This window comes from Zonotrichia leucophrys, chromosome 2, assembly GCF_028769735.1.
Source record: "Zonotrichia leucophrys gambelii isolate GWCS_2022_RI chromosome 2, RI_Zleu_2.0, whole genome shotgun sequence".
NCBI lineage: Eukaryota > Metazoa > Chordata > Aves > Passeriformes > Passerellidae > Zonotrichia > Zonotrichia leucophrys.
In genome coordinates this window covers 65,527,943-65,554,424 of record NC_088171.1, presented here as the reverse complement: position 1 = coordinate 65,554,424, position 26,482 = coordinate 65,527,943, and the positions used below count along the sequence as shown (strand labels likewise).

The following is a 26,482-nucleotide window of genomic DNA, read 5'->3' as shown; positions in this document are numbered from 1 at the left end:
TCAATTTCCCAAACAATTTTTAAACTTTGGCATGTGTTGAACTGCATTTTAAGAAGTAAAGCAGTAAAGATACTATGGAAAATTCTGATCTTGTTATTCAAAGTGAGTGAATCTTTTTAATTGCTTGTTGATAGATTAGAGATACATTTTTACTTTCCTTAAGGCTTTTGTAAGCCACATTATATCTTTCACCAGTACATTGTGCTGGTTGAATGTCCTTGTTCCTTGACACTGTACAGTTGAAACCCAGAAACAGTAGCTTTGAATATTTCAATATATCAGGAAACACCACATAATTTGATTGTTCAATTGCTGCAGTATGAAACAACTTAGTCTTTTTCGTGTACATTTGCTTGGATGTTTGCAATTCATGGCACTCTTACTTTCCTAGCTGTGTAATCTGCCCAGCTCTTCCCGTAGTGCTCCGGTACAAACACCGGCAGTGTGATGGGTGTGGGGGCGTGATTGTGACAGCACAAAAGCTGCAGCATGTGCATAAAAGGAACCAAATCACTTATGTGCAATTAACATGGCCATGTTTCAGAGAGATCGCCAAACCATGGCTAAAAGCACGCTTTTATGTAATTACCTTATTTTCTCTTTGATTTGTACAAAACTGATTTTTGTTGTTATTGAAGAAAAAACAGTCGCAGTAGACTATGAACTGTAAAGAATTCACCCTTAATAATATGAACGATAAGTTATTAGTTTAAGTCACTATTAAATTGTGAAGCAATGGAAACTACAGGACATTGTGATGGAAGACAGCTTGGCTTTGAGTATGTTAAATCCAGCCTAATAGGAATAGGTTTTTATGATACAGCAATAAATCTGAAGTTCATTTAAAGGTTAAGTGAACAATTACCACAGAAATTTCTTTCTGGATGCCCAAGAGGAGCACAAAGTTACCAGAACTAGGAGCCAGTAGTTCTGGCAAGGGATTCAAGCATCTCTTTCATGGGACTGATGAATGTAGCAAAACACTCTTACTCTTCATAGGTAAGCTTTCTCTAGCAGGGCTGGGAGAGGTATGGGCGAGGTTCTGCGGAGATTCCACACTTGCAATGAATTATGTGTGCTGTAGTTTCACCCCAGCCAGCAGCAAAGACTCCATTCTAGCCACTGTAAAGAACATTAACTCTACCCCAGCCAAAACCAGCACATTGTGTGATATGTAGTCTAATCTTTCAGTTTGCAGAGTAATTGAATATCCATTCACCCTAACTGTATATATGTGTATAATTAAGTTGGCATTGAGGCTGATTTTAGGTTTTGAAATTCCAGGTATCTGGCATTACCACACATCCCAGTTGGTTTGTGCTCTGGCATGGAGACAGCATAACATCTTTGGTTTTTTTCCCTTCTGGTCTCTTTGCATTCTCTTGTGCTAGGCAGGCTTTAAGCATGGCCTGGGTTTTCTCTAAATGGAACAGGAATTTCACTCTGGATTCATCAGCTGCAGTATCTCTTGTCAGATGCACACAATGCATTGGCTTTCCTCCCACCACAGTATGGAATTCAGCTGGTGTTTCTGCAAGAGCACAGTGTGTGCCAGTCCAAGGAGCTATAGGGTTGATGAGTACTTGGAAATCTGAGATTCTTTCACGTGCCTCCTTGACAGTGAGAATTTCATCCCTTTACGTGTTGCTGTAAGGCTGTTCTTCACCTAGAACTGCACATAAACCTCTGTTCCTGAGTTACTCATGCAGGAAAAACTGCTTGGGGTTACTCAGTGCTGCTTCCCAAAATGTGTGTGTCTGAACCTTCCCAGAGCCATCAATCACGTCAGATTCCTCCTTTGCTATTAATATTGGCAGTCAGACAAGTAGGGGGTTTGCTAACAGCGTGATGAAGGAGTTGTTAAAGCCTAAAAAAGTGAATTTACATCCATTTAATATTTATCTTCCTTTGCCCTACCAGTGATGCTAGTGGAGGCAGTGGCTCTGACTATGTTAGGATAGAAGTAAAACAAAAACAAATTAGCTGATAGATTATTCTACATTTGAGGTAGACAAGGACATGTAACTTGGGTATCCACTAAAAAAAAGGCTTCTGTGTATCAACACTGAAATTCAATCTATTTGTGGTTTTTGTTATAGAGGGAATTGGACTGTCTACAAATACAAGTGCTTCCTACAAAATTATTCTGCTGAATAATGCTCCAATTCATTTGCTATTCCCAACCCCCCTGAAACTCTGCACGCATATCTGCTTAAAATCAGCAACAAGTGTAGCTAGTAATGAAATAATTCAAATTTAGTTTATTTTGTTTCATGATGGACAAATAGGAAGTCATTTAAGTGTGACTGATTTTATTCATCTGCAATAGCTGCTCATCTGAAATGCTATTGAAATTCAGTAATTGGAGCTCTGAAATACAGTATTTGACAGATGGTGTGGGTGGTTGTGCCATTTCCATGATAAATCTACTTACAAATATAACCATGAAGAAGTTGTGTTCATTCCTTGACTATGCGAACATATAGATGGAAAAAGTGACAAACATGACATATGTGTCTTGGTTCTTCGTTTTCCTCCTATAATGATTTGAATTCTTAAACTAGTGCAAGAGAGAGGCTTCTTTTACATGTCTGAAAAGGAGTTGCTGAAATATTCCTTGAGTAGCCTTCCTTTTCTTACATTTACTTTGAAGCTTTTCCTACAGTGAATTACTTTTGTAATGTCTTCAAGCATCAGTTAGAAAGCATTGCTCATATTAGATGAAGACATAGTAGATCTTCTCTAAGATACATTTACTGTTAGCTGAAAGTATTGGAGGCTGGAGAGACGGACAGTCCTGTTGCCCCAGGGCTTACTGTTGAAACTTAGAGATGGTAAAATGGTATAAATAAAAAATATACTCCATTATCCAATTTGATTTTTTTAAAAATTCTTTTTATTCTTTTTGTGTTTTCACAGAAATCACCGATGCTGGTACTAGAGGAACCCAAGATACAATTAAGGGTGTGAAAAGAAAAAAGATTGTTTCTGAAAACCATCTTAAAAAAATACCAAAATCGCCTTTGAGAAGCCCTGCTGAAGCCAAGGTTAAGCAAAATGTAGACCCTTCACCGCTAAAAGCTCTTCCGGATGCCTCTGAACATGCCACGACACAGGATCACCTGCCCGTGCAAAATGGAAATCAATGTACCAAACAAAATGGGGGAGCACTTAGCGGTGAGATAAGTGTTGAAACAACCAAATCTGAGACATCAATGCAGACAAAGCTTTCACTGACGCATCAGTCCTTAGATTTGTGTAAACAGGCAGCGGGGGATACTGATGCAAACCCACTGAACTCAGCAGAGAGGAAGCCTCCCTCAAACTCCTCCTCAAGTAATACAAAGACTGACAGTAATGAATGTATTAACTTTGTTGACTGCAGTACGTCGTCCCCATGTACGCGTACTGCATTCGATGTCTTACTAAAAGCTATGGAGCCTGAACTGAACACCTTAGCACAAGAGTGCCCCCCTTATGGGATGCAGATAGAGAAACTGAGACCAAATAAAACTGTAAGCACCTCTTCTAGTCTCACGTCCAATACAATAAGTGTCCAAAATCAGTCGTCTTTGTCACAGCAGGAGTTTGCAGCTGGACCTCCCTATTACCCATGTACGTTGAACAATGTGCATGTAGCAACAACAGCCAAGACTGGACAAGCACAAGGCCAATCAGTTTCTCATTCACAAGACCTTATTACTAAAACCAGTCAGCGAAATCACCAGGTTGTTATGTGTCCAAGTTTAACTAGGTCGCTGGTGCAACAGCAGAGTCAAGAAAACCCCAAGCTCCAGCAGATCTACAGCATAGCAGTAACTTCGTCTGTCGTTCACACCTCATCTTCCACTGTAACTCAGGTTTTTTCTCAAAACCCCTTAGTAGCTAGTTCGTCTTCACCATTGTCAATTAACACATCAAGTTCAACACACTTGTCTATAGGTCCCGTGTATAATTCAGCCCAGATAGCATCAGTTGTAAACCATGGTGTAGAACAAATATGTAACCTCTTGAAAGACCAGAAGCCTAAAAAGCTAGGGAAATACGTCTGTGAGTATTGCAATCGGGCCTGTGCCAAGCCCAGTGTTCTCCAAAAGCACATCCGATCCCATACTGGAGAGCGACCATATCCTTGTGTGACATGTGGGTTTTCATTTAAAACCAAAAGCAATCTCTACAAGCACAAAAAATCTCATGCACACGCTATCAAACTTGGACTTGTCCTGCAGCCAGATTCAGGTGGCCTCTTCTTATCTCATGACTCGGACAAAGCACTTAGCATTCATTCAGATGTGGAAGAAAGCGGTGAAAGTGAAGATGAAGGCACTGCAGATGAAAGACAAGATGATCAAGAACTGGAACCTGCACAATTAGTGAAAGTAATTTCAAGTGCAGAAACACTGCAGAAAGGAAGCCCTATTCCATTAAGCAACCCAGACTGTATATCAGGTGACTCTTCATTACATGATGCAGAACCTCAAGTAAGGGCAGCTTTACCAAAAGTAGTGGTTCATTCTGTAAATGTTTCTCCATTGAGGGCCGATAGCCCAAAAGTGACAGAGCCAGCACCTGAGCTTGCTGCAGCACAGAGAAAAGGAGATTCTAAAGTCACAACCCTTCAGTCAAATTTAACACATACAGCCTCATTTAAGGAGAATGACATAAAGCAGCGTCAGAAAGTAGAAGCAGGCCTGTTAGAGGAACAGCCAGGATCTACAGGAGGACCAGTGCATGCTCAGCTCCAGAGACAACAGGCTACTGATGGTTCTCAAGATCAGCAAGGAAAATGTCTTTTGAGCCCTAGAAGTTTAGGTAGTACTGATTCCGGTTATTTCTCTCGTTCTGAAAGCGCTGATCAAACAATGAGCCCTCCAGCTCCTTTTGTAAGGGGATTGTTGACCTCTGATAAAGATCCAAATAAAAATCTGCCCAGTGTGCCACGAGCAAGTGGCATGGTAGCATCAGTGGTACAAACTGTTTGTGCTGACAAAAATCTGATTCTCTCTGGCCAAATGCGACCACCCTTGGCAACAAAAACTCTTGAGGAGCGTATCTCAAAGTTAATTTCTGATAATGAAGCTGTTGTGGATGACAAACAGTTAGATAGTGTGAAACCAAGAAGAACATCTCTTTCAAGAAGAGGAAGCATAGATTCACCAAAATCTTACATATTTAAGGACTCTTTCCAGTTTGATTTAAAGCCCATGGGGAGAAGAACTAGCTCAAGCTCTGATATACCAAAGTCTCCTTTCACACCCACTGAGAAATCCAAGCAAGTTTTTCTTCTTTCTGTACCATCCCTTGACTGTTTACCTATAACACGAAGTAATTCCATGCCTACCACCAGTTACTCAGCAGTACCTCCTAATGTCATACCTCCCTCTCATCCTCTTCGAGGAAGCCAATCATTTGATGATAAAATTGGCTCTTTATACGATGACGTTTTTGTGTCGGGACCTGCTGCTCCACTGAACCAAGGGGGACATCCTCGGCCCCTGGTCAGACAGGCAGCAATAGAAGATTCTTCTACTGGTGAAAGCCAAGGTCTTGGACCTGTGCGATCTGTAGAAGAAAATTATGTGGGGTGTAATTTATCAAATGAATCCTTATTGCAAAGGAGCAAATCTCTGGCACAGGGATCAAATTCAGAAAAAACAAAGAAGTCCCCTCAGGTGCGAGGAACAATGTTTGAATGTGAAACCTGCAGGAACAGATATAGAAAACTGGAAAATTTTGAAAACCACAAGAAATTTTATTGTTCAGAGTTGCATGGACCTAAAACTAAAGCAGCAGTCCGAGAGCCTGAGCACAAAACTGCTCCAAACAGTACACAGCCTCAAATTCTACACTACAGAGTCACAACTTCAACTGGTGTCTGGGAGCAGACACCCCAGATAAGGAAAAGAAGGAAAATGAAAAGTGTTGGTGATGATGACGACCCACAGCAAAATGATACGAGTGTACCATTGAAGAACGCAGAAGGCCAAAGCAAGCCAGCAAATTCTTCCATTCTGTCAAAACACAGTGCCACAACTGTGGTAGGATCACAACAACCAAGCAAACTTCTACTTCAGAATTCCCAAATTCAGCTTGTGGCCCGTGGCACAGATCAGACTACTGAGCCAAAGATGGCTTCCCTCATTGAAAAGCAGGCAAGTTCAGCTGTGCAAGAAAAGGTGGAGTTGAAAAGACAAGGGACTGGCATTTCAGTAATACAGCACACAAATTCACTGAGCAGAAATAGCTCATTTGAGAAATCAGAGTCATTTGAAAGAGTATCCCCAGTTTCTTCTCAAGAGTCCAACAAGGGTGCAAAGCACCGCTCTTTGAATACAGTTGTAATCCAAGAAGACAGACACTCTCATCTGAGCACTCCCCAGCGTCACCAACCCTTATCATCAGAACCACCTAGAGGGGAAGTTCAGGGAAGCCAATTAGTTTCTAATGAGAGAAGTGCGCCACTTCAGCCATCAAGACTCGTTCGCCAGCATAACATCCAGGTTCCTGAAATACTGGTCACAGAAGAACCAGACAGAGAGCAAGAAAACCAATGCAATGACCCAGAAAAGACAGAAAGGTTTAACTGGCCACAACGCAGTGAAACGCTGTCAAAATTGCCAACAGAAAAGCTTCCACCGAAAAAGAAGAGAATTCGGCTGGCTGAAATGGAACATTCATCTGCTGAATCCAGTGTTGACTCCACACTTTCCAGAAGCCTAAGTCGGGAGAGTAGCTTGTCTCATGCCTCCAGTTTCTCAACTTCACTTGATAAAGATGAAACTGTAAAGGCTGAGAACCCTTCCAAAGCAGAGCCCATTAGTAAGTCGTCAGAATTCCTCATGATTCCTGCTGGCTCACACGCACTGGCAGTGCCTGGACCTCATTACCGGGAAATGAGACGTGCTGCCTCGGAGCAGATCAGCTGCACGCAGCCCTCAATGGAGGTTGTGGACTACAGGAGTAAGTCTTTCGACTGTGGAAGCATGTCTCCATCAAAACCTGTCCCGCTTGTAGAGGTAGCCGCTCCAAAAGTGTCGTCTGCAAATGGATCTGCTGGACATGTGCCTCTGCTAGAAAGGAGAAGGGGGCCATTTGTAAGACAAATATCTTTAAATATTGCTCCCGAAAATCAACAACCTCAAGTGAAATCGACTTCTTCATTGCAGGCAGCTCATGCCACAGATGTACCCACAGTGCCATTGCACAGGCTGCAGACCTCTGGCAAACCCTCGGTGGAGTTTCCTTCAAGTACTCAGCACTCACAGACTAACTCCAGACCTCATTCAACTATTCAAAATTGTAATCCTGTTAGCCTGTCTTCGCCTCAGCAGCCTCTAGATCACATGTTGAATAATCAAGGTCAGCCATCCTTGACTCATCAGCCTTCTCAGCCGTCTACTAAAACATCAGCCCAAGGGGAGCAAGCAAGCACGAACTCACTTTCTTGTCATCCTGATGAAAAAAAGGACTGTTTTGCTCCAAAGTATCAACTTCAAGTTAAAACATTACATATAGGTCAGCCATACTCTTCTAAATTACTAAAAAATACTTTATCAACTCAGACTGGTTCGAGTCAAGTTGGGGTGGACCAGAATGCATCTTCCTTTGAAGTGCAGACAAAACTCTCTGACGTGTCTAATCCATACTCTGTGCCTCCTCTAAAGCAAATTGTTCCTAATAACTGCAGCAGTCAGATACATCAGATTCCTCCTTTTGTGGTTCCCGTCCGTATTCAGAGCAGCATGCCATCCTATGGCTTCGCAACTGTTACACCCCTGCCTCACATTTTAGTGACCCAGGATCAGGGAAATCAGTCCCTCTGCAAAACAAATGTTGTAATGGTGCCAACGCTTGAAGGCAAAACTCAGCTGCCAAAATCTCACAAAGATCATCAGAGGACTTTGCCAAATTCATTTGAATTTGAAAATTCACCACTGGAAAGTGGAACCAGAAATTCACCTTTGTCAAGCTCTTCAAATATCATTCAGAAAGTGCCAGTTAGCGGACTCTTCCCTCAGCCAGAAGTTACAGCTTCAAGTAAACGAATGCTTTCCCCAGCAAACAGTTTAGATATTGCCATGGAAAAACAGCAAAAACGTGTTAAAGATGAGAGTGGAGCTGCTTGTATGACAGATGCTAGACCATTGCATTCACTGAACGTTAGATCTAATGACTCTACTAGTAAGCAAAAAAAACCAGTTTTGGTAAGACAGGTTTGTACCACAGAGCCTCTTGAAAATCACCTCTTAGATCCTGATGTTGTTACACAGCATGAAAAAAGCAGTAAGGCCAGTACTTCAGACCTGCCTGACCATCAATCATCTGACACTGGGGTTTCAGAAACCCTAAAAAAGTCACCAGAATCTGAAGACCTTAAGTCTTCCACATCACCAGTATTTGTAGTTAGGAAACCTTCTGAATTGTCTCCAGTGAATAGTTCTCTTCTCAAGGCTGTAAGTAGCAGCCAAGAAAGAAGGTCCCCAGCTAACAGTGATGAGAGCACCCACATCAGCAGTCCGGGCCAAGCAAAGCCTGTAGCAACACTGGCTGTGATGAACGCAGGAGAATTGCAGAGGTTGTCGTTTCCAAGCCTCAAGACCACAACAAATTTTACCTGGTGTTACCTCATGAAGAGAAAACCATTGCACCTGCTGCAAAATGATCAAAAAATCTCTGCCTATTCTACATGGACCATTAGTCCCAACAACCCCAATCCACTCGGTTTGTCGACAAAGGTAGCTCTCTCCCTCCTCAATTCCAAACAGAAAGTTGAAAAGCCACTGTACACTCTAGCAAGAACTACTCACCCCAGATCTGATGTATTGGTCTATTCAAGCAAGTGGAAGAACAGCTTGACCAAGGTACTTAAGCTATGTTTGATGTATACTGATCATTTACAGAGGATTTGCTTTGGAAATCATGCTGCTTCTTATTTTAGAGAATGTAATATGCCTGACACATACCATATATGTGCTTATTTATTCTAATTATGCTGGATCAAACTGCTAAAAAGATCTTAAGTAATTCAATTAGGAAACCTAATTAAATAAGGATTTATCATTTTTTTTATGGGAATTAGTTCCTGGACTTAAATCTGTGTATTGAGTGTTGTGGCAGAAATGTGTCTGGCTATTTTTTTGTCATGCAAGGGGTAGAACAAAGTAAGTCTGATATAATTTTTTTTTAAACACTTCTAACTTAATTTAAGATCATAATTACATATTTTTCCTTAAAATTCAGCTAAGGAAAGAACAATAAGGGTATTTTCTGCTTCAAAAGAGTACTCAGCTTGAGCAGGTGTCCATGGATACACCATGAAAACAGTTTTCACCATCACTGATCATCTAATTGTGAGAGGAACATTTCCCTTTCTTCCACCTTGGTTAATGAGTGGTGTGAAATAATGACAAAAATAGCAAGGTTTAAACAAAATTGCCACTGCCATAAAACCACTGACGACTTCTTGGATTGATATGGCTCCAAAGATAACATTAAATCTTGTGCCGAGGAATATAATCCAGGCAAAGGTTGTGACCCACATAAAAAACCACATCATTCCAGAGTCCAAAGTGGCAGAGCAAAATAGTCTCTTGTTATTTCCTTAGCTGTTTTGGGCCTGCACAGATGTGATCAAGATTTTACTTGCTGGACAGTTTTGTTTCAGAGAGGACCTGAAGCTCTTTGGTTTAGACTGGATTTGGTGTCCTTAGGGATTGAACCACCGCTCTGCACGGGTGAAGGTGGCTCTTAGCCCTGCATTATGGCAGCAGGTGTCTGTGTCTCTGTAATGGAACCAGTAGTGGATTTTACTGTCCCATCTACTGAAGTTGTAAAGCTCTCTGAAGCGTGCAGCATGGTTTTGTGCTTTTCCTTCCTCTGCACTGCATGCGCTGTGTCTTTGGTGCCAGACACATTGGAGCTGGCAAAAACAGGGCATCCACAAAGCCACAGACCTTCCTTTTTCCATGATCCTTCAGGGCATGGAAATGGTTTGGCAAGGGGGTGAAGGTAACTGAAATTTGTCCTACTGCCATCAGCAAAAGGTCCCAGACACTGGGATTCAGGGTCCATAAGCCAGCAGTCACTCTAGAGGAGACATTCCACAGGCTCGGGAGAAGACCCCTGTTTGTGTGGGTGTTGAGGAACAGAAACTGCTGCTGTCAGAGGTCACCCTGGAATGTTTCTGTGTCTGCTAAATGTTTTGCTAAGATACAACATTGTCAGTGGGGAGAAAAGCAATAGCAAGAGAAACTGTGTGATAAGTGAAGTGTTTTCAGAATTACAGGAAGATATGCTAAAACCTTTAAGGCCAGAAGGGCAGTGGAGTTAAATGTGGTCCTCCTGAAATCAGTGGGAGACTTGCTAACATTTATATTGGAGTTCAAAACCTGATCCATAATGTTCCCTGTAGAAAATGCATACAGGCTGCTGATTTTGTTTTTAGTGCTGTATTTGAATCAAATTGTTGGTTCCATGTTAGTATGCTGCCTTGGTTTAAACTCTTACTGCTTCTTTTTTTTTTTTTTCAGTCTGCTTCCTCATACATTTAATGAGATGTTGCACTTGAATAGTGCTAAATTTAAAAAAACAAAAAGGAAACAAATGTTTAGCTTTTTCATTGTGTGTAGTTGAGCAAGTCTTTCTAAGGCAAGTCTCACATCCTTGTGTCATCGAGTCATATTTGTTTTATTTTTGAGGAACAGTCTTTCAGAAGAAATTGTGTGATAGCTAAGTAATTGTATGCCTTTTAAAAAACAGATTTTCTGTACAAACAAATTCTGTTTAGAATACAAATAATGGATAATAATATTTTTAAAAAATATTTTGACAGCACCATTTTAAAACACTCCAGGAGTGCTTAAATGCTGTAATAGGCAGCTGTCAGGTACATTTGCAGGGCTTCTGCCACAAAAGAAACACAGTTATTAATCTTTCTTCAGTCTTTCTTGCTGATGTTTTGAATGAAGCACGTGAGCACGATGGAAATGAAGAGTTTTTAAGCTCTGCTTGGGCTGATTTACAGGCTTTTCTCGGAGCCATTAATAAGGAAAAAAGTGCAGCAAATAGCACCAATTAAAGTTTAATTGGCACCTCAGATTGCATGAGCAAGGTGTACCGTGGCAGAAGTAAAAAATTTCAAAGACCTGATCTAATTCTTCCGGAGTTTGTCTGCTTTCCCTTCTAATGATTACAGTAGCAGGATTTCAGCTGTTTTCCAGAATGATGTTGCTGCTGCTGTTAAAGTGTACCGCTGTGTTACCAGTCTCCAGTTAGACCTGGTAATGGAATAGCTGATGCCAGCTTGGAATCTTCCTCGCAGAAGCCATATTTTAAAAAAGCAAAAGCTGAAATTCCTCAGCTCAGGCCCAGTAATTCCACTGTTTTGGTATTTTTTTTGTTGGAGTCTGACTATGGAAAACATTGGCGATCATTTTGGAAATTAATAAGCCATTAAAAAAACCCAATAAACACAAAATCAAAAAACCCAGCACAAACAAAACCAACAAAGAAAATAGCAAATCATTCTAAAAAAAAAGTGGTTGATTTCCTGCTTAGAAGTTTGGCAGGGTCCTGGGTTCCTTGGGGAACCATGGTTTGGATTGCAGGTGTTGGGGGTTGTGTTTGCTCAAGTGGTTTGCACATTCTAACCCTGATCTGACGAGAGCTTTAAGTGCTACCACAATCCAATTTATGAATAATAATAAAAACGCAGTACTGTTATGTCTCACCTCCTCTCTCAGAGCTGTAGCCCTTTCCAGACTCATTTGGTGTATTCTGCTCGTGGGGCTCTAACTGCTGATCTTCTCACAGAGATAAAGCAACTTGCTGAACTGTTCTGGGTTTGCCCCCAGAACTAAACCATGTTTACAGACACTCGTGCTGCTGCATAACCACTACTAATCATTGTCACCAAAAAGGCAGCTCTTTCAACAATAGGTACCACAGGAAAGGAAGATACACGTGAACAAAATGCAAACAAAAAGGAACCCAGGGACTTTGTTTGCTCTTCACAATTCACTGCTCAGAGGCAATAGGTGAAGTTGCCACGTTCCAGTGATTCAGAAAACAAACCTCAAAATGTTATTGTGAAAGAAGCTCCTGGAATGAGTGCAGCATGTTAAAATGTAACAGGAGGTTTCACCTGCATGGAAAAGGCTTATTTTATCTCCGTCTTCTTTTTGTTTTATTGTTCCATTTATTACTACTTTTCACCAGTTTTTCTCACTTGAATTCACTGGCGTTATATCTTTCTCAAGCCTCCACATTGATCTTGGCTCTTCTCACTAAAGTGAATCAGTAGTGTGTGCAATATTCCAGGGTGATGATTTTTGAGCAAGGGTAGGCTGAAGAATGGAAAGTTTCTCCTAACTGTGGAAAACTTTCCTTTCTTGAATGATATGCCACAGCAGTCCAGCTCACCACTGGAAAGTTGTTAAATGCAGAAGATTTTTATGTGTAAACTAGTAAAAGGTTAAAGATATTAAAAACATTTTCCCCAAGTGACTGTGTGCCACTGGGAAAAATGTTTAATGAATATTCTAATCTGAAATTTATAATTTTGATGATTCAGGCTGCAAGCATGTTTTTTTTCCAAAAGATGTTGTAAGGTACCAGAAGTATCTGTTGAACTCTGGTCTCTGGACAGCCCTAAGAGCAATTTTTTTCAGTTTTATGTTAGTAATTGAGGACAGTGGAGTTAAATTGGAGCAAAATGAGTAAAGTAGAAATGAATCATGGCCCTTTTCTCTATGGCAGTAGAGAGACCAGTGACTCTGTTAAAAAACAGAAGGCAGAATAATCACAGAGAGGAGCATTTTCCAGCACAGCTGTTTTTCTGCCTTTTCCACCAGTTCATGTGGGGTTTGGGGGGATTTCAGGTGAGGTGCATTAAAGCATTTCCACACTAGAAAGCTGTGCTGGTTAGAGGCTGGTTGCTCTTAAAATGTACAGAGTGGCCAAGTCATTTTCATCATCAGTTTGAAATTTTCCAGAAAAAGCTAAACAGACTGCTTTTTTCATTGTCAGTGGGATTTCTGTAGATTTCTGTGACAGAAGCTCAGTGTTTCTTTTACTCTGATATCACCATTTATACATGTCCAAGACACTGGAGCAATTTCCTAAAGCAGCAAATAACCATTAAACTTAAGTACAGCAGAGGAGGTAAAATAATTTTAACACATAAGTTGGGCTGTCTTATATCTGTACATAGACATGTGTTTAAAGAAAGATTAGGTGGTGGGAGCATGAGAAGTACTTGGTTTCATGATAGCTTTTTCATTCTAAATACTTTTGTAAATATACAGCTTATTTGTAACAGTTTCGTCATAGTTTGGATAACAACGTGGTTTAGGACTTCTGTAATCTTTCTTTTCCCTTTGTCTTTTCACTACTTAAAAATAAATCTGTAAAAAAAAAAAAAAAGAAGGTATGTAGTATTGAAGGATCAGATAGTAAAAGATTGCATTATTTCAGCTGCTGGAAATATTCATGTGTTTGGTTTATTGTGTGTATTCTGTATTTTCCACAGCGTTCTTCCTGTTAAGCTACAAATCTCACCTTGTTACTCTTTGTTTGCAGTGGAAACAAAAGCAGTTTGTGTGCCAGGTAGTGTATAGGAACTGCAGAGTGGCTGAGTTGTGATTATTGGAGCAGGCTTCACTTCTGATATTTCTCAACCAGAGCATCATCTCCTTTCACCTTGTATGAATGCTGTTAAAACATGCAGGGTGAAATTTCTTTCTTCCTACACACAGGCAGAGTTGTCATGTGTGCTTGGTAGAAGTGCTCAGACATTTGAAAATGCAGCCTGAATCAATGCAGGGGGCTGTTGTGAGGCTGTATGGATTGGGGTAGTGCTTGTGCATGTGCAGCTTCCTGGGGCTTTCAATTGAATAGGAAGATGCTTTTCCTCTGATCTGTGTTAATTCCTTATCCTGTGAGAATTAGAAGTGAAGGCTGTGTCTGAGGCTGCATGAAGGACAACGGGCCAGAATGATGTCACCCTTCAATGTATGTAACAACCAGCATAACTGATCAGTCATTTTAAGCCATCCAGTGAAGTCATTCCTCTTGCCAAGAACTCATAAGCTTACAGCATTAAATTTTATAATGAGTGAAAAACATAAGGCCAGACTTTTTTTCCTCTCATCATTTTATTCACTTATCAATATGAGCAAATGAGGTAAATGTGCCAGCTACGTGGGTAGAACAGTTTATAAATATAGCTGTAATAATTGCTGGCTAATTGGATCATTCCTTCATTGTTGCCCATTTTATAAATATCCTAGGGTTGGAAGGAGTAGATTTGAATTGGCAAATGTTGGAGGAACTCATCCTCCTTAAAACAAACAAAAAAAAAGTTCCTCGACTAATAATCAAGCAAAGTGAAGAAATAAAATCTTGTTCTGCTAGACAACTGTATGCTTTTTCTTGTAATTTGGTCTGGCAGTGGGAAATTAAGTGTGGAATCTTGCTTTGGGAGGGTTCTGGAACCCCTGTCAATAACCTCATCAAATGGGAAGCAGTCTCCAGAGCAAAAGAGCTGTAGTTCTTGAAAACCATTAGCACTCAGAAATGTTACCTGTTAATAACCTCCTTAGCTACACCCCTCCTTCCCACCCTTCTCCTCTCTGCTGTGCCATGGGAAGGCAGCTCCTGCAGGGCATGGGGTGCTGCTGTATCCGGGGTCAGCAGATAGGCTGGTCCAGGTGCTGCTGTTCAGGAAGCACTTTGGTTTGATTGTACACATCTTTCTCTGAACGCTGTTTGTGAGCTAAAAAGCATAACCTTTATCTTCCTAGGACAAGGAAAAGGAATGTCCTGCTTCAGACTCAAAGCATTCCTGGTTTTCTACAGGGCCATAATCTCTGTATAGATTTAGCAGCCCACAAACAGGCAGTGCATAGTAGAGAAGAAGTTTAGCAAAAGATATTTTTTGTTTCATGTATCTTAACAGTTTTAAAAACCAATTATTAGAATTGTGGCTTTTATGATGCTTTTATTCACGATAACTTGAATATTTCAATAGCATATGAAAGACGCTAATTTTAATGATAAGCATATCTCATTTTCTTTCAGAGAGGATTAAACAGGAAAAAATTGACTCCAGCTGAATTCAGCAATAAGGAAAACTCTGAATCGAGCACTGAACATGATAAAGAAAATTCATTTATCAAAACTGTACCAAGAAGAGTTAAAATATTTGATGGAGGGCAAGTATTGTACTTTGTATACTAGATATCATTGGGAAGATATTTTTTCCTAGATTCTAGACTTTGCAGAGATGTTGCTTCCTGACTGATTTATTTTAAACAACAGTTGCCATATTGTGGTCTGTGGATGTTGGTTTATGTTTCCAAGAAAAATGGAAAGTCATCAGTAGCATGGAGCCATGAGAGTTATGCGGAGGGGTAATAAAATAAAGAACAGTAGGCTGTGTGATTCATTTTTTTTTTCCCAGGGAATGAGCATTAATCAGTGCAAAGAGCAGCTAGATACAGCCAGAGATGTAAATTCTGTTCCTATGTTTCTCTTAGATGATAAATAATACCTATTCTGCAGCGACGTTGTATAACTGTAGCTGGAGAGGAAATAGTCCAGGGGCTAAGCAGCAGCCTGCAGTGCCGACTCTGTCTGGCAGCTTGCTGTGGCATACACAGGCTGGAGAGCTCTGATTTGAAAAGTGCCATGGAAATATTTACTGAGAGCCCTCCTCCCTGCACCATAATACTTCAAATCTGCTGCCTGATGTAAATATCTGTTGCTTTAGCTACAGTGTTGCACTATGTGCAACATCTTATAAAATTTTTTGATAGAAAAGCGGATTTTTAAATAGAAAAGTGCCAGTGACACCTGTAAAATTTTGTAGCATAAATAGTTCATGTTTGATTAGTCTCAATGGTCAGCTCTAGGACTTTAGTTACTGGTTCCCAATTTGAATCTAGTCTAGGCCAGCAGTTAAATCATTACCAGCTGCCCAGGTAAAATGTTGTGTCTCTGCTCAGATGCAGACATTTTAAGGACCAGGTCACAAAAGTGTAACGCAACATTTGGCATCCTTGAGTGGAAATATGAAGGGCATAATTGAATCTGAATTACTTTTTCTATCTAGAGACAGTCCCCATAGACTGAGTCCAGAGGACATTGATAGGGAATTTTAAAGACTTTCTCATCATTGTAAATAATGTTACTCCTTTTCTGCACAAGGCAGGGCTTCCAAGGTGCTCTTTTAAAGCTCCCTCAAGCAGGTGCTCAAACCTGCTTCCAAGAACTGACACCTTTAAAAGATATGTTCCTGTGTTGCTAAGAGGAAATTTGAAATCTTTAAATACTTAGTATCACCAGTGATATTTTAAAAATATTTAAAAAATATTTAAAAATTATTTATTTAAAAATATTAAATAAATATTTATTTATTTAATTATTTAAATAAATAAATTTATTTAAATAAATTTATTTAAAAATATTAGCTTCTATTCCTAAACAGGTCTATGACTAGCTAGTGATAAATATAGATACAAATTTAACAAATACATGCAGGAGTGAGCAGGCAAAGAGCATGATTGGTTTTGTCAGTCATGGATTTTCATCTAATATGTTATTTTAAAAATTCTGGTAGATGAGGGATTCTAGCTAGATTCATTTTTCCATTACAACTGATTGCTTATTCTCATGGTACTGTTACTAGGTACAAGTCAAATGAAGACTATGTGTATGTGAGAGGGAGAGGGAGAGGGAAGTATATCTGTGAGGAGTGTGGAATACGCTGCAAGAAGCCCAGCATGCTGAAGAAGCACATTCGCACGCACACCGATGTCCGTCCTTACCACTGCAATTACTGCAACTTTTCCTTCAAAACTAAAGGTAAGGCTACTTTACTGGGTATGTTTTTCGCTTTTGTTCTTTCTACTTTAAAGTACAATTCTTTTCTTCTCTCAGTTGACTGTTCATGAACTAAAGAGGTTCCTTCTCTGTGGCATTTTACTATCTAATGCTTCAAATATTTGTAATTTATTTCCTGCTTTTCCTTTGTATTCTGTGTATTTATTCATATGATCACATCTTCATATGAATGAACTGTCTGGCATGCCACAGTGGGTGAGAAATTGGAGTGGAAGAGGGAAATCATGGGAGTATGATGAAGGTTAGGTGGAGACAAGTGAGATGGTCAGCTGCTCACCCTAGATAGAGATGGGACACAGAATTTTAAATCCCTTACAATGTCTTTTGGAGGTAAGGGAGGGACATATATTGTACTCGTAGTGGCACTCAACCAATTGCTCTAGGAAAGAAATTGGCCTCTAATAAATTACTATATTGAAATTATTTATTTTTTTTTTTACTCTTGAAGGACAAAGGTTCACTTTCCACTTGACCTTCTAAGACCCAGAGTTGGTTGTCTACTTTTTAAAGCCTGTTTATAACTTTAGATACTTAAGTGTATCCCAGTTTATGCAGGCAATATATTAAACAGTGGTACATCCAGAACTCAAGTGAAACAGACAGGAGAAGTTCACAGCCAAAATAATTTCAGAAAAAAAAACCCAGTAAAATTTTTCTTGGCTTTGAACATCATTTAGCAACAATTTCCCCCAAGCTGTAACCTCAGGAACATTTGTGTTTTTAGTGGGTTTGAGACTATGCAGTGGTTGGGTGGAAGACTTCCAAGAAGTAATGCAGTGCTCCACAAAATGGGATGAATAGGCTTCAGATGTGTCAGACTCATCACTGCATCCTGACAGGCTGGGTCATCATATTGCCTTTATGATGAAACGCTGGAGTGCAAACCCAGTAAATTCTCATTTATGGTTTTTGCAGAGGAGGGGTGCTGGCCAAGTTCAAGTAATTAAGTTCTGCCCATGTAAAGATCTCCCTGGTGTCAGTCATAGCAGATATTTGTATTCACATCCTCCTCTGCATTTGCTGTGCCTGGCTCGTGCCATTGCTGCTGGCAGTCAGGTCACACAGTTGAGTGTTTGATGTTTGGTAAGCCACTCGTCATGACAGGACAGTGTAGCCAGCAGCTTCATGAAGTGTGCAAAGACTGGAAAATTTGCTATTTGTGAGTCAATTATATCACAACAATTATTTCAACATTTGGGATGAGTTACCACCTTCATTTCAAAGCAGAAATAAAGTACTCCATAACCATCGAAGATCAGCATTACACTTTAATTTTTCCTATTTAAACACTTCCAAGAAACATTTTTTGTGAAGTTTAAGGTGGGCAGTTACTTCTAGTAACATGCATTTTATAATTTACAGATCTGAGCCACTCTTAGCCGTTTCTTGATATTTACCATATTTTCTTTTTAAAGGAGAAGGGGAGAGCAGCCTGTGGGGCTGCTGCACATTCACTTTTGAGATTCAGATCAAGTATGTTCATGCTCTGATTTTGAATAAAATTAACATGTTTGCTTAAGTTGGCATTGAAAGTGTTTACACTAAAAATAGAATTCATCAAATACTGGAAGAGCTGCAAGATACGAACTTCAGTTTCATGTGATAGTTTTCTGTCAATATGACTCTGAAGACTGAATCACCCCTTTTTATACTTTGCCATAAACAAAGGAAGGATCTCTTACACCAGTACCAAACACATAATAATTTAGAATTTCCATCCTCTTCTATTTTATCTCAATAAAAATCTTCCTAAATGTAGACAGTGAGTTGGTAGCATTCAGGATAGTGAATCTCCTGCAACCCTTGACAGCTTGCATTGAGGGACAAGTTTCTAGCAAGTGTGAAATCAAATTATGAGGTTGTTATAAATGTACCTGAAGAAGACATGGACACATTGAGCATATATTTGTAGACATTTGTATACTTACAGAGCAGATAATGTTTTCTTTTTTTTTTTCTTAAGGCAATTTAACAAAGCATATGAAGTCAAAGGCACATAGCAAGAAATGCATGGATTTGGGAGTCTCAGTAGGCTTAATAGATGACCAGGATGGAGAAGAAGAATTTGGTAAGAAATTAAAGTCTTCTTTCTTTATTGAATTGTTGTGTCTATTTTGTCATCTCAGCTTCTTACCCTTTCTTTTCCGAACCTTTTATTATTGTACAGGGAAAAGATACAGAGAGAAAAATCTTAAGAGCTAGTCCAAGGGAACCAGAAACATTGGAGAAATTTTCACTGAAAGAAATGACAAGCATATGCTAAGGATAAATTGCTGCTGAATTTTTCACAAAGTGTTATGCAGTTTAACTTTATCACTTTCACAGATAAATATGACAAGATTGAAAATACCAGAAAAACAGCTGTTTGCCTAGAAAAAATGCAGTCAAGTGTAGTGCTTCTTTGAAAATAGTTGTGCATGAAATGGTCCAAGTTTTGGGATGCATATTTCATGGAATTAAATCACTAACATGCCACACAAATCACAAATATGTTGCTGAGTGCCTTGCAAGGAGGTTAATCATCTTCCAGCACGGAATTCTGTCCTCCGTCACAAATAATTGGGATAAATCTGCAGATAGAGAACATACAGAAATGAAAAACATTATTCATCTTGACTTGTTCTACTTCTTCATTAGTGATGAGAATGTTTTCAGAATGAATGTATTTGCTAAAAAAATTGAATTCTGCACTTCCCGCATCCCAAGAAGATTCTACTGAAGAGGACATGAGATCAAGGACAGTCAAAGAGGCCCAAACCAGGTTCATGAGTGACTTGCTTGTCATGATAAGAAAGGTGTGCCTGCAGCAGAGCCAGTGAGATGGAGAGCAGGATTGTGCATTAGGACAGTTTGGGATCTCAGCATGTCTCAGTGCAGTGCTGGCGTTTGTCCCTCCCTCGCACTCCTCTGCAGGGAGATGAATCGTGTTGCCTTGCCTTGGTGTATTTTTCTCCCTCCAGTGGAATAGTTTATTAGATTGTGGATGAGGCTTGGAGAAAAGATAGCAGTGGGGGTCTTTATTTAAGCTATAAGAGAAAAGAAAGATGAATGCACTTGCTTCCATATGACAACCACTGGCAGAATAAGCGAATCATCTTGAATCTAATTCTAAATAATGCTGGGAATATGACTCAGCTGCTGTGATTCAGTAGTGAACTAGGTAGAAAGAAACCTGTGTTTTTCCCATTTTTGGCCTTCTTCAATGTACTCTTTTTTCGTAAGCAAAAAATATGTCTCCCTTCACAATTTGAGGTACCAGATAAATAACACAGAAGATAAGCAGCAGGGTAAATTACTGTATTTTTCTTACAGAGGAACAATTTTTATTAATATTTTCAGTCTTCACATGACAGAAAAATTGTCACTTTTTTAAGCAATATTCTTTAGCATTTGACATTTTTGTGAGTTCTGTAAATGACAGGTGAACAGATATTTCCACTTGCTAGAAACTGAAAACATTTTATTGATTGATAAATTGATATTCCAAATGGCATGCATTAAAAGTTGCATTTGTGATTATAATGCAATGGGAAATGTTTCAAATGTTAACTGAATTTTCAGTAACATGGGGTCAAAGGAAGCCACTTCAAACATTTGTTGAATGAATGCTTTCCTTTGACTTCAAGACTATTCAATTGAGAAAGAGAAAAGAGAGAGGCTTTCCCTTTTTACATATCATGTACATATCATGTTTGACCATTGCATTAGTATATTATATATGCCCTGAAATATGTTCTTTGCTAAGCAAGGTAATTACCTAATAAATGAAATACTCTATTTTGGAAAAAAAAGCACAGACACTTACAGAATTTGTTACATAATCCTTGAAATTCTTCATAGAATTTAATTTTATGGCTACAATGCCTATTTTGGTTTTCCCCAAAATAGAAGATGTAGCACTTCTTTCTTTAACTGGAGCCCCAAACCAAAATAACCACTTGGTGATAAAACCCTGCCTTTTCCAAAGGATCTGGCTCAGGTACCCATAGCAAAACTAACAGTGCAGCACAAAGTTCAGCACTAGAAACCTATCCAAAAATCAGGGTGATTAAACCACTGATAAAGGTGCTTTTGCTGCAGCCAAACCAGTCCAACCTCTCCAGTTGCTGCAGAGCACAGGGCATTTACAGTTATCCGTGGAAATTCAGCGAGCAACCCTGCACTTCAAAAATGTGATTTCGTCCATCTGCTAACCAGGCCAGCCATGAAGGTCTTTCTCATGATAATTCAGAATCTTTTTTGTCAGCCTATTTTTAAAGCAGAATCAGGAGGGGAGAAAAAGTGTGATGCATTTACATGTGTGTTTTTTGTTGTGTGGTTCAGTTGCCCTCTCTGATATCCTGAACATGCTAATTTTAGGCAGCGTTTGAATCAGCTTCAACCACCTCTTTGGCTGCCCTTTCCCCAGGGCAGAGCAGCAGAGCTCACCCTGGGGCCAGCACCCCTCGTGCCAGGTCTGGGCTCAGGGACAGCCCTGGCAGCAGCACGTCACCCACAAAGGACAGTGTGATGGGCCGTGGGTACTGAGCTGCACTTGGGGGGTTACATCTTTGGGGCTTCCAGCCCTCCTCCTGCTGGCATGCATTGCTGGCACAGTTGTGCCACATATCCTTCAGATGTTTTAAAAACCAAATCTTCAAATGCTTAAATGTTTGGAGTTTGGTTGTTAGAAATGTTCTGTCTCTTAAAAAGTGGTCTGTCTATTCCCATCGCTTTCCTCGGCTGGAAGGCAACGTGAGAAGCAGTAGAGGAAGGTGCAGAAAATCTGATAAGAAATAATTATGACCTCAGAAAAAAAAACTTCTTCCTGAAGACTGTGTGAAATTGGCCTGTTTCCTGACCTGTAGAACATCTGTCTGTCTATCTGTCTGTCTCCACCTAATTCATTATCTGAACATTTGGAACACTGATTATTCTTATGGTAATAGAAATGTCTGCACCTTTGCTTAAAATAACTAAGCTGTATGTCTTCCACTAGAATTCCACTTTGAGTTAGAGAATTTACCCAGAAATTTAAGAAAGCCACCAAAGGAATTTGCTGGTTTCAGTCTTTTGTAGCTTTTTTTTTGTAAGTCTGGGTAATCACAGTTATTTGAATATACAATTTTTTGGATTCATATGAGAAGCCAGCTGTGACTGACAGCAGTACAGATTAAATGGATGCAAACTGAACCAGGAGTGCAAACTCATGCACAATCCTGAGCACAGACAGACAGACACACACAGAGTCTGTTTTTTCAGTAATCTGAGAAGCTGAAATTTTGTTGTGCTGTGGTGTCTCGGGGAAAAAAGAAAGATGCTCTCTAACTGTCTGAGACTGTATGTGATCAGAGCTTTTAACATAGCATTCTTTGTATTTGGACTTTTCATCATTTGGGTATTAGTAAATACTTTCTGGCCTGGGTTTTTGTATTCAAAACGATTCCCTCATCCATTTATCTTTCATCTTCTGCTCTGTGGAATGTTCTTGTCACCAAAATACAGGGTTACAATGTGAGGAATGTTAATATCTGAATTAAATTGTCAGAGGAGGTGAACTGTTTAGTGTGACAGACTGCAACTGGGGATATCCTCTTTGGCCCTGCTCACACGCTCACACAACATTTTTCTATCTAGTCTTAAAAAAAACAATAATATGTGTTTAAATTACAACAGTTAAAAACTTTGAACTTGTAATGAGCTAATGTATGAATGTTATGGTATGTCTGAGTGAACTTGCACAAGAGAATTTCTTGATAATGAAACAGCAGATGGGCAGAACATTTAAGGGGTTTCTCTGCAGAAATTCTATCCCAAAATATTCATTTTTTTTTACCAGTAAAAATACATAATTGTAAGTTTTAGATACATGTTTATAGATATCTACACACACACATATTAAGAAAATACTTTCATTTTCTGCGGTATTATTACCATAGTTCTAATTTAATTAGCTATATGTTACTTACAGTAGATTTTAAGTCAGTTTCAATGGCTCTTCATTAGCTTAATCATGACTCAGTCTGTTTTCACTGAATCTACATTTAAGAAGTGAAAATAAATGAAAAGCTTTGCAATAATATCATTCTTTTATAAAAAGAATGGAAGGCTGGCTCTGTGTAGTTTACAATAGCTTTTTTTTGTTGTTGTTGTTAATACGAGTGTCTGTTTTTCAACTATATGTACATTAGGCATCCTGAAGCCCTACACCCACAGCCTGACGTTAGACTACCTAGTGCTAGGTTTGATTTACAATATACAAATTACTTAAGAAGGTTTAGGTGTAAATAATCTCTTTAAGCAGAAGTTGCTCTTACTTTTTGGTGTAGTTTCACTTCATTACTTTCTGTCATCTTAGGAATGAAAGTCAAAAGCCCACAGATTTTCTTCCTCTCGTTTCTGAGGAGCCCTGGTGATCACCAGTCTGAAGTTAACCCAGTAGATGTCACTGTGAGTCCTGTAGAGCAGTGGACAGTAGCTGAAGCAAGACTGAAATCCGATAATTGAACAGGCCTAGAGTGACCGGAGGACAGCAGGGTTGGGTACAGATGCTGGCATTGTTTAACCATATCTTGTTTACTGCTCTTTAAATTTGTGTGAATGGCTGTGGAAGGATCTGTTGCAAGTCTAATACAACAGGTGAAAGGCAAGTCTAAGTTGTAATTGTTTAGAAGAATGGAGTGAATTGATGACACACAGACCTCACTTTCTGATTTATGATCATATTATGACATGCTGAAAAATACTTCTGCCTTTCTTGCCATAGTCAACATTTTTTCTTGAGTCTGATGGAGAATATATAAAGTACAGAATGGATGCTTTATTTTTAAATGCTGTTATGTAAATGCCAATCCATAACTGAAAATACTTCCAGAACTTGAGACAATGAACACTGCTTTGTATTATTCAGGTGCTAAAAGCCAACACATGTAATAAACTTAGATTTAGATACTAATAGATAGGAATAGATACTTAGTAAAATCTGCATAAGTAGAGCTAATGGCAGTTATATAGTTATCTACGTAACTGCACATTTCCTTAGGAATCTGTAAAACTGAGCAGTCCAGCCTTGTATTTTCAAGCCATTCTTGTCTTCCTGCCACTGAAAGAATGAAAACGAACATTTTTCTCTTTATGTGACAATCTACTTAAATATTATTAAGTTATAACTAAATGTGACAAAGTTACAAGCTTTGGAACTTCATCACTGGATTTGGTGCAGAAATTGCTGTATCTGTAGCAGGTCCTCAGTAAGTCAGGTCATGTGGCAATGATACTGCAATTAAAATTAAAAACTGTAAGTTGAGGTTCTGAATAACCTTCATTTTAGTACTTTGCAGTATGATGATAATTAGATGGCTGTTGTTAAAGCCATATACTGTAAGGATTCCTATAGGGAAAAACTTCTAATAAAATGAAAAACTTCAAAGTACATAAGGAGACATATTTCAATTACCCAATTCATAGCATCCTAACTATGGAAATAGCAATATGTGGACTTACTAACCCCAGGCACTTCACAAATGGACATGTTAGGATGCTGATAATTCCGGCTAATGGTATTAGTTAGTGCTAAAGAACTTGGAGTTCTTTCTTTTCTGCTCTGGGGTAAAATGTCACTATAACAGAGCCTTGTCCAAGAAGCTCAACACCAACACCACAAACACAGTACAGAGCTGACCAGCTGAGGACTGGAATAAATTAAGGACTCAGATATTTTTGCCTATGATTTGTAGACTCTTCAGTACATAGGATAAAAACTTCAGCTTTCTTTAAAATAATTGTAGCTGGTATGTGAACAAAATCCCCAGTCAAAAGTTTTGTCCATGTTTCTATTAAGCCTTTACTTCCAGCTGTTCCTAATTTCTGCAGAGTTCAGGTCTGTAAAATTCACTTACTTGTGTGAAGTCCAGGAAGAAGAAAGAGTCTTTCTAAGAATTTAAAAGAAAAGATTGCAGCAGTTGACAGAGGATGAAAGGCATCACCTACTCTTCCAAAAAGACTCTTTGTAAAAAATTGAGGCTGTCTTGAACAGTTTGTTAAAATGGTGAGAGTTGAGTTACAAATTCGAAAGAGAAGTAGCTTTCATAAGCCTTTACTTAATAGTGTGAAACTTTTTTCCTGTTTTCTTTTTTAAAAAAGAAACTGAACTTTCATGCCAAAAGCCATTTCTCCATATGTTAGGAGCCTTTAAATTTATGATACATCCTTCATTTGAAAATACCGTACACCATTTTACAACCTCATACAAAGTTAAACACAGAAGTAATTTTGTTCCCACTGGAAACTGAGTCAGTTTTAGTTATATGTATGTATGTGTATATATATCTATATATATATATACATGTATATATCAGCTACATAAGCATATGGTTATAATTGTGCATAGTTCAAGATAGGAAGCGAAGAATTAATCTTTCCCCAATTAAAACTGCCAGGGAACTTTAGTAGGCAGGGTACAATTACCAGAATGGGATTGGAGCCAATGCTGCTTAGTTAAAAAGACACTGCTTGGAAGAGAATCTTCCACCACAAAGAGCGGTCACAGCCTCAACCTGATGTGTCCTTCAGAGGAGACCCATAACCCTACGTGGGTCTTTTAAAACTTCAGCATTGGATCCTCTTGAACTCCACAGCGATGCTTAGTGCGATCACTGATTGGAAAAGCCTGGGCACCTCTTGTTTTAGCAAATGTGCACTCAGGTATAAAAGCCAGAGCAAAGCATTCCTTTGTGCTATGCCAGAACAAGCAAGTCAGGAATCTTATTTTTTACTCATCTGATGTTGCAAAGCGGTGTGGGAGTAAGGGAACCACATTCATTGCTGTCACCTCGCCTACACTGCAGGCTCTGGCTCCAGGTAAAACCACACTCAAATAGAAGCTGGCAAATGCACAAAGGGTGGAGGTAAACAGGGAAACAATAGAGGGAAATGATATCCCATGGAGTCCTGCATGTAAGGAATCTGTTCCACACGCAGTTTCCCTTTCTCTTTCCATGGCTTTGTTGTAGAAAGCTGGGATGTATGCAGAAAATTCCTACATAAGCAGCATTTTCTGATAAATCCGGTAGCATTTTTAAATGCTGATTTGAAAGAAGATGGTTTCTTCTAAATTATTGTTGGCACATACTTTTTCCTTGCTTTACAAACGCATCAAGTCAGTCTAATCACTTCAGGTAATTCCTCCTGCCAGTAGAAACAATCATTCATGATTGACATCAGCTTTCATAGAAAATGTGATTCATGTGGAGAGAGGGAGAAAAAAAAGGCAAGAATCGGTAGGATTTCAATGAGAATAGTTATGTGACATTGGTTAAGAGACTGAATTTAAGAGGGAGTCCAGAGTGAACTCCAAGACTTTGCAATGTGTCCTTCATTATTTAAAGAGTTGCAAGAAAGCTGTAGGTCACCCTTTAGATGTGACACATGGAGAAGTCTTCAATATCTGTTACAGAGGCATTGAGGAAATCACAGAATATTCTGCGTTGAAGTGACCCACAAGGATCATTGCTGTCCAACTCTTAGCCCTGCACAGCACCATCCGCAGGAGTCACACCCGGTCTCCAAGAGCACTGTCCAAATGCTTCTTGAGCTCTTTTAG

At 39.3% G+C, this 26,482-nt stretch overlaps 1 protein-coding gene across 7 annotated transcripts in view; it reads left to right on the top strand.

Moving 5' to 3' along the window:
• HIVEP1 (HIVEP zinc finger 1) overlaps window positions 1–26,482 on the top strand; it is a 128,269-nt gene that overhangs the window by 86,160 nt on the left and 15,627 nt on the right. For all 7 annotated transcript variants that reach the window (XM_064705272.1, XM_064705267.1, XM_064705268.1 and 4 more), the window contains 4 exons: window positions 2,920–8,861; window positions 15,079–15,212; window positions 16,688–16,863; window positions 18,866–18,970. In XM_064705272.1, coding sequence (XP_064561342.1) covers window positions 2,920–8,861; window positions 15,079–15,212; window positions 16,688–16,863; window positions 18,866–18,970 — 6,357 coding nt within the window. The remainder of the gene's footprint in view (window positions 1–2,919; window positions 8,862–15,078; window positions 15,213–16,687; window positions 16,864–18,865; window positions 18,971–26,482) is intronic.